Source organism: Geotrypetes seraphini, chromosome 14 (assembly GCF_902459505.1).
Source record: "Geotrypetes seraphini chromosome 14, aGeoSer1.1, whole genome shotgun sequence".
NCBI classification, from domain to species: domain Eukaryota; kingdom Metazoa; phylum Chordata; class Amphibia; order Gymnophiona; family Dermophiidae; genus Geotrypetes; species Geotrypetes seraphini.
This window is the reverse complement of record NC_047097.1, coordinates 45,741,505-45,755,327: the sequence shown is the minus strand read 5'-3', so window position 1 is coordinate 45,755,327 and position 13,823 is coordinate 45,741,505. Positions and strand designations below refer to the sequence as shown.

The 13,823-nt window shown below is 47.3% G+C and overlaps 1 protein-coding gene across 3 annotated transcripts in view; it reads right to left on the bottom strand.

Annotated features, from left to right (window-relative positions):
* Positions 1–13,823, bottom strand: part of SLTM (SAFB like transcription modulator) — a 362,439-nt gene that overhangs the window by 123,475 nt on the left and 225,141 nt on the right. For all 3 annotated transcript variants that reach the window (XM_033919728.1, XM_033919731.1, XM_033919730.1), the window contains one exon: positions 484–641. In XM_033919728.1, the coding sequence (XP_033775619.1) occupies positions 484–641 (158 nt within the window). The remainder of the gene's footprint in view (positions 1–483; positions 642–13,823) is intronic.

The following is a 13,823-nucleotide window of genomic DNA, read 5'->3' as shown; positions in this document are numbered from 1 at the left end:
AGCTTTGCTTGGGGGAGGGGAGAGAGAAGGGGGCCACGGAGAGAGGAGAGACAGTCAGGAAGGAACTGGAGGGGGAGAGGGAAAGGGGGCTGCTTTCTAGCATCCGTTAATGTAACGGGCTTTAACACAATAAATAAATAAAAAAATAAAATAAAATAAAATGGGGGAGAGCAGAACACATAACTGCATCCATGCATTGCAGAAGGAAAAAACTGTAGAAAGAGCTAAAGTTAAGTATTTTCGAGGCAGAGTGAAAAATCCAGAGTGAATTCTTTCTGTAACTATGCGACTAAAGGAGAAATAAACCTACTGTCTAGAATGTCTCACCTATTGCACTGGAATTTGACTTATTGGCACAAATACATATTTTACTTTGTAGTCATACACGAATACCAAGGAAGTGCTTTCATTAAGAGAACATGCCTGACAAATGACTGAAGTGTAAAAAAAACAAAAAAACCCCCACAACTGGTCATATCCTACCTTCGAAGTTCCACTGTACGGCGAATTCGCTCTATTCGTTCCATGTGCTCACGAAGTCTCTGTTCTTTCATTTTTTCAAAAGGTAAAATATCTCTTCGACCCCTAAAGTCTCTGAACCTCATTTTGTTTGGAAAGAACCTCTCTCGGTTACCCATAATCTGCAAATACACATTTGCAAGAACATCAGCCTTAGTATGTACAACTTTTCTTTGAAGGTCTAAATAACTTATTAATGTTGTAGATTTTAGTATATGTCTACATAATTTTCTATTTAAAAAAAACCCATAAATTGCCCCTGGCTCTTAACATTCCTGTAATGCAAAAAATAAAGAGGGGAAAGGTCCTCTCCATCTGCCCTAACATTCACATGGGCCAAACCCTGGGCATCTGCTAACCATCATCTGCAGATACAAATATTAGAAAACACACCCAGATGCTAACTTTGAAGTAATTGTGTCCACATCTCCCCAACTGCTCAACTATAACCAATGTGTAAACATCACAACCGCTAGCAAATAAAACGTTGATCAGAAGCATAAGGGTATATATCACTACTAGTCAAAAGCAAATATTTTGATTGCATAGTGAAAAAGAAATTAGGTTCTTACCTGCTAATTTTCTCTCTTTTAGACTCTCCAAGACCAGCCCAGTTCACTGATGAGTAATAGTTAACCAATGACCAGCAGGTGAAAACTGAGAAAAAACCTATAGGCTGTAAATAGCTGTGCTTCCCCATAATATATGCAGTCTGATGAAGAGCCAAGCAGAACTACTAAGTATAACAGTAACACTCCAAACAGGAGTAAATTAACATAGAACAATACTGTTGGAAATTGAATAGAAGCCCTGTCAGCAAACAGCCCCACAGTTCGCCAGCTGAGCCAAAGCCACTGTTCTTTAAATCTCCCTGACCCTAGAAAAATACAAGAACCCATAGAAAAGAACACACCACACTTCACACGAATCCCAAAAATACCTGAGACAGGGTGGGGGAACTGGGCCGGTCTGGAAAGCCTAAGAGAAAGAAAATTTAGCAGGCAAGAACCTAATTTCGCCTTCTTTTCAAATTCTCCAGACTGGCCCAATTCACTGATTGATGTACCAAAGCAGTACCAACCTGGAAGGACACCATCAGAACACGCTAACCGAACATGGCATCCCAATGCGCCTGAACATGGTAGTGTCGCACATAGTAATGGAGAGAAGACCAAACTGAAGCTTTATAGATATCCACTGGAGGCACAAGAGAAGACTCAGCCCAAGAAGCTATCTGACCCCGAAAGGAATGAGCCTTCAAATTCTGGATCAGGCTTCTTCTGCAGCTATGTGGAAGCACAGAATCCTTTATCCAGCGCACAATGGAAGTCTTGGAAGCATCGTTATTTTTTTATATAGCACAGTTACGTACCATAACAGGTGTTATCCAGGGACAGCAGGCAGCTATTCTCACATATGGGCGACGTTACCGACAAAGACCGGATGCGGAAGCCTCGTAAACAGATTTGCTTGTAGAAACTCGAAAGTTCCGAGACAGCCGCACTGCGCATTCGCGAGTGACTTCCCGCCCAGCGTAGGGCGAGTCTTCTCAGTTCAGATAGCTAGCAGAGAAGCCAACCAGGGGAGGTGGGTGAGTTGCGAGACTAACTGCCTGCTGTCCCTGGATAACACCTGTTACGGTGCAGCCAGCCTATTCTCACATATGGGTGACCTCCAAGCTAACCAGAATGGGATGATGGGAGTGTTGGCAACTTAGGAGAATAAATTTTGTAATACTCTCTGGCCAAAATGGCCATCCCGTCTGGAGAAAACATCCAGACAATAGTGAGAAGTGAAAGTATGAACAGAGGACCAAGTGGTAGCTTTCCAAATTTCAATAGGTGTAGATCTGAGGAAAGCTACTGAAGCTGCCATTGCTCTGACTCGACTCTGTATTTGTAATCCAGCCTGGGCATAGCAGAAAGAGATACAAGCTGCCATCCAGTTGAAGATGGTACGCTTGTCCCAACTTGTTTGGATCGAAGGAGACAAAAAGTCAAGGAGCAGTTCTGTATGGTGTGGGGGTTCCAAGTAGAAGGCCAAAGCACGTTTACAGTCCAGAGTATGAAGAGCTGATTCTCCAGTTGAGACAAAGAAGCAAGGACTTCTTGAAATTCAAAGTGCATTTGAGTATCCAAATAATTCAAGAAATTTGGCAGTAAAGAAATAAGGAATTCAAAATAAGTGATGAATTGAAAATTAGATGAGGACTTGAGGACATCATAGCATTTTGATAGATGCAACGTCCGAATTTGTCCATAGTTTTCCCTTTCTTTCCAGGAGGAACGGTGGCATAAACCTTGGAAGGATGGAACCTCTTTAAGGAGGACTAGACCAGCAGGGATTGATGAGATAACTGAGTTGTCAAATCCTTTGCGATGCACAGTTTTATACCTAGAGTCCAATTTGCCTGGAACAGCTAGTATGGAAAAAGGTGTTTTCATGCATCGACCAAAAATCTGATTCAAAAGCTTATGAAGAGGAAGCTTAAGTGACTCCGCCGGAGGTTGAGGGAGATGCATGACTTCGAGATACTCCTTAGAGTATTTAGAGCCCGTGTCTAATTGAAGATCCAAGTCTACAGCCATCTGACGAAGGAAAGATGAGAAAGATAGCTGATCTGCCAATGCTTTGCCTCGAGAAAGACTCGAGGATATCAAGGCAGCTTGGGTCGAAGAAGAAGCCTCGGCAGGAAAAAAGACATCAAAGGAACATGGTGACTTGGACGAGGCAATCGAAACCGGGATATCCTCGAGGTCCGGCATTGGAGACCTCGAACGAGGAGTCGGTGGTCTAGTCGAAGTTTGGGTAGATCGAGGCTTAGTTGAAGAAGGTCGTTCTTTAGAAGAAGAACTATGCCTGGAAGGATGCCTCGATGAAGGCCTCGATCGTCGGTGAGAACTGTGCCTGGAAGCAGATCTCGAGGATCGAGAAGACTTCGACTCGGAGATGGAAGCAGCCAAAGCTATCAAAGAATGGATAGGACTGGAGGCTGTAGATCGAAGCTCCAGAGGCTTGATGGAGGAACCTTGATGCACTCCCAAAGACTTTGCTCCTTGTATAGAGTGTGAGGAGTCCTGTTGAGGCACTCGCAAAGAAGCTGCTCCTTGCTTCACGTGCTTGGATACCAGACCAGACACTCGCAGAGACTCTGCTCCCTGCAAAGAGTGTGTAAGCTCAGACTAAGGCAAAGGAAGCGGCTCGACCTCGCAGGAGTCTGCTGAATGTCCAGGCTGGATAAGAGGAAGCTGTTTGGGTCCCAAATTTGTAAGGAACTGAATAAACTGCTTCTCTGAAAAGAAGCCAGCAAGGATGGATCCGTGTCTGGAGGTTCCTTCGAGGTAGAAACATAGAAACATAGAAAATGGTGGCAGAAAAGGGCCATAGCCCATCGAGTCTGCCCATTCCAAGTACCCGCCCCCCTGAATTTACTCCCTTAAAGATCCCACGTGAGCATCCCATTTTCTCTTAAAATCCGTCACGTTGCTTGCCTCAATCACCTGCAGTGGGAGTCTGTTCCAATGATCTACCACTCTTTCGGTGAAGAAGTACTTTCTGGAGTCGCTGTGAAACTTCCCTCCCCTGATTTTCAGCGGGTGCCCTCTGGTGGTCGAGGGTCCCACGAGACAGAAGATATCATCTTCCGACTCGATGCGACCCATGATGTACTTGAACGTTTCAATCATGTCTCCCCTCTCTCTTCGTTCCTCAAGTGAGTACAGCCGCAATTCTTTTAGTCTTTCTTCGTATGTCAGATCCTTGAGTCCCAAGACCATCCTGGTGGCCATTCGCTGAATTGACTCGATCCTCAATATGTCTTTACGGTAGTGTGGTCTCCAGAATTGGACACAGTACTCCAAGTGAGGCCGCACCATGGATCTGTATAATGGCATGATGACTTCAGGTCTCCTGCTGAAAAAACCCTCTACGGATACAACCCATCATTTATCTTGCCTTGGAGGAAGCCTTCTCCACCCGATTGGCAGCTTTCGTCACTAATGATCACCCCTAGATCACGCTCTGCCGTGGTCGCAGCTAAGGTCTCACCATTTAGTGCATAAGTTCTGCGCGGATTTTTCTTGCCCAGGTGCATTACCTTGCATTTTTTAGCATTGAAGTCCAGCTGCCAAGTCGTTGACCATCTTTCCAGCAGCAGTAGGTCCTGTGTCATATTATCAGGTAACAAGCTTTTGCCTACTATGTTGCAGATTTTGGCATTGTCGGCGAACAGTGATACCCTTTCCTCTAAGTCCATGCGTCATATCACTTATGAATAAGTTGAATAGAATCGGGCCCAAGACCGAGCCCTGTGGCACTCCACTGAGCACGTCCGCCGCTTCTAATGGGGTACCATTCACCACCACCCTCTGTAGTCTACCACTTAGCCAGTCTCCAACCCATGTAGTTAGAATGTCCCCCAATCCTGTCGATTTCAGCTTGTTCAATAACCTTCGGTGTGGGACGCTATCAAATGCTTTGCTGAAGTCTAAATATACCACGTCCAGTGACTCTCCGGCATCCAGTTGTCTAGTAACCCAGTCAAAAAAACTAATAAGATTGGACTGAACCCGTGAACCCGTGTTGGTGAACCCGTGTTGGTTGGGATCACGTAGGTTTCCTTCATCCAGGATTATGTCGAGATTCTGTTTGATCAGTTTCCATGAGCTTACACACTATAGACGTGAGACTCACTGGCCTGTAGTTTGCTGTCTCTGTTTTGCAGCCTTTTTTGTGGAGTGGGATTACGTTGGCGGTTTTCCAGTCCAAGGGGACTTTTCCTGTGCGTAAGGAAAGGTTGAAAAGCACAGATAGTGGTTCCGCCAGGACTTCACTTAACTCCCTGAGCACCCTGGGGTGTAGGTCGTCCGGCCCCATGGCTTTGTTTACTTTGAGTCTCGATAGTTCGTTGTAGATGCTACTGGGCGTGAATTCGAAGTCTTGAAACGGGTCTTTCTGGTTATCTCCCGTCTGAATCTGTGGACCATCTCCCGGTGCTTCACATGTGAAGACTGAGCAGAAGTAGTCGTTTAGCAGTTCTGCCTTGATAGAATCTGATTCTGCAAAGTTACCGTCTGCTTGCTTCAGGCGTTCAATCCCATCTTTGTTTTTTTTCCTATTACTAATATAGCTGAAAAAAGATTTATCCCCTTTCTTAATGTTCCGTGCTAGCTCTTCCTCCATACGGAGTTTGGCCTCTCTGACTGATTTTTTGACAGCTCTCTCTAGATAGTCCTTTTTCGCCTCCTGGCTTCCTAAATGTTTGTGGGTGATAAATGCTTCTTTTTTCTTTTTAACTAGGTCTGAAATTTCCTTGGTGAACCATTGAGGTCTTTTGTTTCTCCTGCGTTTACTTATTGTTTTTATGTGGCGGGTTGTTGCTTCATGTAGGATGGACTTCAGAGTCGACCACATATCCTCTACATTGTCAGTTTCTGCATGTTTCTGTAGCTCTTGATGGACAAAAACTCCCATGCGGTTGAAGTCTGTGCCTCTAAAGTTGAGAATCCTCGTTGCCGTGCTTGATCTAGAGAAGCCTTTTCTGAGGTTTAGCCATACCATATTATGGTCGCTGGAGGCCAGTGTATCACCCACTGAGACCTCCGAGACACTATCTCCGTTGTGAGTACTAGGTCCAGTATCGCCTGGTAGTGTTGAGTGTGCTTCGACCTGGGAGTCTTAGGCACTTTAATCACTACCGGTGGAACCGACTGCTGAGCTATCTGACCTGAGGAAACAGGGGAAGATACAGCAGATGGAAGAAAGAAAGAGCCGCTGCAAACGACGAAGGCCTGGTGAGGCTCGAGGTGGAAGCAGTAAAAGCAGGAGGAACCTCGGTAGGAGTCGAGGCGGAGGATGCCTTTGAAGTCGAGGGATCATTGGAAGATTCCATCTCGAAGAGCTTGTCCACCAAAATACAACGATTGAAAGCATGAGGCTGAAGCGTTTGGCAAGGCAGGCACGACCTAGGATGATGATTTGGCCCAAGGCACTTAAGGCAGCGACGGGAGGAAGAAATTGTGATTAGGAGTCTGTCAATTACTCCCCTTTCTCAATCGACGCCACGAGGTAACCGGTGATTGGCAGGGGAACAGCAAGTATCGTCACCATCTAATATTCAACCAGGTACTGTGAATTTAAATGAGTTGAAATTTACTTGTACATTGACACCCTTGGAAAAGCCTACAATGATTGACTTGAACTCAATATGGGAAGCAATTGCCACATTACAATTTTCACTGGGGACTCAATTTCAAACTTTTTCCACCCAACGTTCTGCTACATTGGCTGAGACATTGACTTTGAAACAAAAGGTGGATAAATTGGAGGAAAAAAAAATCAATTGAACAAGAGAAAAAATTAGAAAATCTTGGAGCACAAAATCTCCTAATGAAGGAAAATGGCAATATTAATTCTAAGATGGAAGTCTTGGAAAATGTTACACGGAGACAAAATTTAAGGCTGATTAATTTTCCTAAATTAACAACTATTTCACCAATGGATATGTTTAAACGATATCGTTCAGAGATTCTGAAAATCCCACAGAATTCCTTTCCACCTATTTCTAAAATTTATTATATTTCCTTGGGAAAGAAGAAAACTCTGGAAGATCACAAGGAACCGGAATTAGACTTATTGGACTTGACGAATTTAATAGAAAAATCAGATTCAGAACAGGTTACCTTAGCTACATTATTTGTGCAATTAGCCGCCGCTTCTTGCCTTCTTCCCGAAATCAATTTTGACGTCTGAGAGGAAGTTCTGGACCAGCCAATCGCTGCCTGGCTAGCCCGAACTTCCTCTCCGACTTCAAAATTGATGTCGGGAAGAAGGCATGAAGCATCGGCGGCGGACCAGAGTTGGAATCGGCGCGGCAGGGAGGCAGACTGGTAGGCAGCGGCAGTACATGGGCAGACGGGTGGAGGATTTGAATCAGGCACTAGGGACACGGGAAGGAGGCACTGGGGGGCACTAGGGACACGGGAAGGAGGCACTGGGGCGCACTAGGGACACGGGAAGGAGGCACTGGTGCGCACTATGGACATGGGAAGGAGGCACTGGGGTGCACTATGGACATGGGAAGGAGGCACTGGGGTGCACTATGGACATGGGAAGGAGGCACAGTGTACATAGGAAGGAAGGAGGGAGGGAATAGAAAGGGACAATTGTTGGGCCTGAGTGCAGAAAGAAATGAAAGAAAGGATACAGTCAGGACCGCAAAGGTAGGAAAAATGATTTTATTTTTAATTTAGTGACCAAAACATGTCAGTTTTGAGATTTTATATCTGCTGTCTATATTTTGCACTATATTTGTCTATTTTTCTATAGTTACTGAGGTGACATTGCATATTTTAAAGTCATTTGCCTTGACATCTTTGAAAACTCCCCAAATATAAATAATTAACATTTTCTCTGCTTATAGTGTGCTTTGTAGTTTTTTTTAATTTTAAGGTTACCATTATGAATTAATATGAAGATATGTACATGAAAAATTAATGGAAGAAATTGGGGGTGGGATTGGGGGGCGGGGCTAGGGCAGGAATGGGGGGGGCGGGACTGACAATTAATAGATGTCCCCTTTTGATGAAAAAAATAAATGGTCACGTTAGGGATGCCCTACTCCCTCAACACCCGATGCTCACCACATCTGAAATTGACATGAGGGATACCCACTCCCTTCTGCCTGAACAGCCATGAACACCCAGAACCCGCCCTTTTTTATTTTTATTTACTTTGACTGAAGTCTGGATTGGAACGAAGACCGGAAGTATGAGGGGCCTTGAACACCTGGGCCAATTAGGGTCTTAGGCCCCTCCCAGTGCTTCCCAAAGAGCACTAAGGGGGAAGGCCCACTATTTTGAAGAGGCAGGCCTGCTGGGGAGAGAGAAAGCATCACTCTTGACGGTCTTCCAATCCAGATAGCAGACAAGATAAGGTTTGAGGGAGTGTTCATAGTTGTCCAGGCAGGAGGAAGTAGGCATCCCTCATGCTTATTTTGGGTTGTGATTGGGGATTTCAGACCAAGTTCCCCAATCAGAACTGCAAAGCCTTTCCAAAGCTGCTGACCAGTGCTATCCCTCTTCCATTGTTGCACTCCAGGGGGAGGAGACGAAAGGAAGATGAACCGCTGGGATATGAATTTCAGAGGGGAGCAAAGAGAAGGACCATGGGTTGTTCCACACTGCGGTGACAAGGATCTTTAACCGTTCTTGCGGATGGTGCAAAGTTTGGTCACCATTTCCACGGAGAGGAAATTAGCATTTCCGTTGTTGCAGGTCACCACAGTGTTTATTCTCTAATTGCTACAGACTGAATCCAACAAAGGAGATGATTTGGATAAGCTGGAATGAATTTTAACGGAAACTCCAACAGATGGAACCTAGGGACAGTACCAGGTAGACTGCTATGGTCTATGCCCAGAAACAAAGAAAATAGACATTTTAATTTAATCATGAAATTATAATGCATGGGATTACAGGTAAAACTGTATGGACCATTCAGATCTTTATCTGCCGTCATTTACTACGTTACTATGTAAACCCATCCACCTGTGCCAGTCTGGAAGGACACTGAAGGTGGTATTTCTTTCCTTTATGTTTTTATTTTATTTCTACATATTACCTTGAAGAGCGAACATGGCCACCACACCTTTTCTCTCAAAATGTATACAGTAGTCCCTCGAAATTCACGGGGGTTCCGTTCCATTCCAGGAGCACCCGTAAATTTCAAAAAACAGTTTAGGAGCGGATCAGAGGCAGGAGAGGGCTGCAGGGGCGGCAGCAGGTGCTTAAACACCCCCCCCCCCCCCCAATATTTAGGCTGGCAGTCAGTTAGGCTGGGGGAGGGGGGAAGAAGAGGAGGAATCAGCTGTGCAGAAGGCCGACTGGAATCGATGGCTGTGCAGAAGGCTGATTCGCGGACTCAGTCATTCCCTGTATTTTCTGACCGGAAAAGGCAGTCAGAAAAAACATTACATTAGTGACTTCTATTCCGCCTGTTCCTTGAAGTTCTAAGCGGATTACAGTATAAGATAGCTGGACATTTCCAGGAAGTTACAATTTAGGGGATGCTTACAGATCTAAGCAGAATGCAGTATAAGATAGCTGGGCAATTCCAGGAAGTTACAATTTGGGGGACATTGAATTGAGGAGGCAGAGGGAAGAAATTGAGGATGGGAGTAGAAAGCAATGTTACTTACCGTAACAGTTGTTATCCAGGGACAGCAGGCAGCTATTCTCACTAGTGGGTGATGTCATCAGACAGAGCCCGATACGGACGTCTCACAAGCACGTGTTGCTTGTAGAAACTTAAGTTTCGAGGCGCCGGTGCCTTCCCGCCCGGAAAGCCGGGCGTGTCTCCTCAGTTCAGGTAGCTAGCCTGAGAAGCCAACCCAGGGGAGCTGGATGGGACGTGAGAATAGCTGCCTGCTGTCCCTGGATAACAACTGTTACGGTAAGTAACATTGCTTTATCCCAGGACAAGCAGGCAGGTATTCTCACTAGTGGGTGACCTCCAAGCTAACCTCAGTGGGATGGAGGGGGAGTTGGCGTCTTAAGAGAATAAATTTTTCAACACTGTTTGGCCAAACTGTCCATCCCGTCTGGAGAAAGTATCCAGACAATAATGTGAGGTGAAAGTGTGAACCGAGGACCAAGTGGCAGCCTTACAAATCTCCTCAATTGGTGTTGATCTGAGGAATGCTACTGAGGCTGCCATTGCTCTGACCTTATGGGCTGTGACCTTACCGGGGAGTGATAATCCCGCCTGGGCATAGCAGAAAGAGATACAAGCCGCCATCCAATTAGAGATGGTGCGCTTTGATACCCAACTTATTAGGATCGAAGGAGACAAAAAGTTGAGGAGTGGTTTTGTGTGGCTTGGTACGATCCAGGTAGAAAGCCAAAGCACGTTTACAGTGTGAAGGGCCGATTCTCCGTGGTGAGAATGGGGCTTAGGAAAGAATACTGGAAGTACAATGGATTGGTTGAGATGAAATTCGGAGACCACTTTAGGCAGGAATTTCGGGTGAGTGCGGAGGACCACCTTGTCATGATGGAATACTGTGAATGGTGGATCCGCCATCAATGCCTGGAGTTCGCTGACTCAGCGAGCAGACGTAAGGGCTACAAGAAAAAGCACTTTCCAGGTGAGATACTTAAGAGGAGCCCTGTTGAGTGGTTCAAACGGGGGCTTCATGAGACGGGAAAGGACTACATTGAGATCCCAAACTACTGGGGGTGGTTTGAGAGGAGGGTTAACATGAAAGAGTCCTTTCATAAATCTGGCGACCACCGGATGGGCCGAGAGGGGTTTCCCTTGTAGAGGCTGGTGGAAAGCCGCAATAGCGCTCAGGTGGACTCGTATGGATGTAGACTTGAGCCCAGATTGAGATAGGTGTAGGAGATAGTCCAGCACGGAGGATAAGGAAGCTCGCTGAGGTTCCTTTGATTTAGAAACACACCATGAGGAGAATCTAGTCCATTTCTGGGAGTAGCATTGTCGAGTGGCGGGCTTCCTGGAAGCCTCCAAGACCTCCCTCACTTCTTGTGAGAATTGGTGAGGGGTTACGTTGAGAGGAACCAAGCTGTCAGGTGGAGAGACTGCAGGTTGGGATGAAGTAGTGATCCTTGATGTTGAGTAAGTAGTGAAGGAAACACTGGAAGTGGTACTGGTTCCCTGCTGCTGAGTTGGAGTAGAAGGGAGAACCAAGGTTGTCTGGGCCACCGAGGGGCTATTAGAATCATGGTGGCCTGTTCGAGTTTCAGCTTGACCAGAGTCTTCTGGATCAGCGGGAATGGTGGGAACGCATATAGAAATCGTTTCCCCCAGTCCAGTAGAAAAGCATCTGCCTCGAGGCGATGAGGAGTGTAGATCCTGGAGCAAAACTGAGGCAGTTTGGAGTTGTGGGGAGCCGCAAAGAGGTCTATCTGAGGCGTCCCCCACTGTGTGAAGATTTGGTGAAGGGGGCTGGAATGGAGAGTCCATTCGTGAGGTTGTAGAAGACGACTTAGGTTGTCTGCTAAGACGTTGTTCTTCCCCTGAATGTAGACAGCTCTGAGGAAGGTGTTGTGGCGCACCGCCCAGTCCCAGACTCGTAGAGCTTCCTGGCAAAGGAGGGCCGAGCCCGTGCCTCCTTGCTTGTTGATATAATACATGGCGGCCTGATTGTCTGTGCGAATGAGGATCACCATGTCGTGAAGTAGGTGTTGGAAAGCTTGGAGAGCATTGAAGATGGCTCTGAGCTCCAGTAGATTGATTTGATGTAGTCTGTCCGCACTGGTCCAGAATCCTTGGGTGCGGAGACCATCCAGGTGGGCCCCCCATGCATAGTTCGACGAATCGGTTGTGAGAACTTTCTGATGGGGGGGAGAGTGCAACAGCAAACCTCTGGATAGATTCGAAGAGGTCATCCACCAAAGTAGAGACTGCCGAAGAGCAGGTGTGACTACGATGTGTTTGGTTAGTGGATCGGACGTCTGATTCCACTGTGATGCCAGGGTCCACTGGGGGATTCTGAGATGGAGTCTGGCAAAGGGTGTCACATGTACTGTGGAGGCCATGTGGCCCAGGAGCACCATCAGTTGTCTCACCGGTAGGGTTTGGCGAGTAGACACCGACTGGCAGAGATGAAGAAGAGCCTCCATGCGTTGAAGAGGCAGGAATGCTCGGAGTCGAATGGTGTCCAGGACTGCCCCGATGAAGGGGAGGGACTGGGTGGGTTGCAGATGAGACTTGGAAAAGTTGATCTCCAAGCCCAAATTCTGGAGGAAGTAGGTTGTAGCCAAGACCGCCGAAGTGACCTCTGGGGCTGACGGGGCCTTGATGAGCCAGTCGTCGAGGTATGGGAACACCTGTAGACCCCTGTCCCGGAGTGCCGCGGCCACTACCACCAGGCACTTTGTGAAGACTCTGGGGGACGAAGAGAGGCCGAATGGTAGCACTCGATACTGTAGATGCAGATTTCCCACTCGAAATCTGAGGAACTTTCGGGAGGCTGGGTGAATGGGGATGTGAGTGTAGGCCTCCTTGAGATCCAGGGAGCATAACCAGTCGTTCTGCTCGAGGAGGGGGTATAGAGATGCCAGAGTCAGCATACGAAACTTCTCTTTGACCAGAAACTTGTTGAGGGCCCGAAGGTCTAAAATGGGTCGCAGGTCGCCCCTTTTCTTCGGGACGAGGAAGTACCGGGAGTAAAACCCTCGGTTCAATTGGTCTGATGGGACCGGCTCGACGGCCCGAAGCTGAAGTAAGGTTTGGACTTCCTGAAGAAGAAGGGCGGTCTGTGTCGAGCTTGAAGGATACTCTCTTGGAGGATGGTCCGGGGGGACCCGATGGAAGTGAAAGGAGTATCCGTCTCTTATGATGGTAAGGACCCATAGGTCCGTGGTTATGGCCTCCCATCGATGGTAAAAAAGATGGAGGCGGCCCCCTATGGGAGAGGCTGAGGGTTGCAGAACGGTGTCGGTTATGCTCCCAGGAAGGGAGTCAAAAGGGCTGGGTAGCCTTAGGTGCAGCCGGTGGCTGGGGTTTTTGCTGAGACTTCTGGGGAGGTTGTCTCTTCGCAGGTTGCCTCGCAGCAGGCGTTTGTCGAGGCATGTAACGCCGCTGGTAAATCAGGGGTGGCCTGGAAGGTCGAGACTGTTGAGGTTTGGGTTTGGGCCGCAGGATGGATTGAAAAGATTTTTCGTGATCCGACAGCTTCTTGGTAACAGTTTCGATAGACTCATCGAACAGATCAGCTCCCGCACATGGTACGTTGGCGAGTCTGTCTTGGAGGTTGGGATCCATATCGATTGTACGGAGCCATGCCAGGCGACGCATGGCTACCGCGCTTGCGGCAGCACGTGCCAAGAGTTCGAATGCATCGAAGGAGGATTGCATCAGCTGGAGGCGTAACTGGGAGAGGGAGGCTACCACTTCCTCGAACTCGAATCGAGCTTGGGTGTCTATGAAAGGAGTGAACTTGCGGAGCACCGGCAAGAAGAACTCCAGGTAGGAAGAGAAAAAGAAATTGTAGTTCAGCACCCGTGACGCCATCATGGAGTTTTGATAGAATTTTCTACCAAATTTGTCCATCGTTCTCCCCTCTCGGCCCGGCGGTACAGAGGCGTAGACCTGAGAGGGATGAGAGCGTTTAAGAGAGGACTCGACCAGTAGGGATTGGTGAGAGAGTTGAGGGCCCTCGAACCCTTTGTGGTGCACGATGCGGTATCGGGCATCGAGTTTGCTGGGAATCGCCGGTATGGAGTACGGTGTTTCAAAACACTGCATGAAGGTCTGATCCAGCAATTTATGCAGAGGGAGCC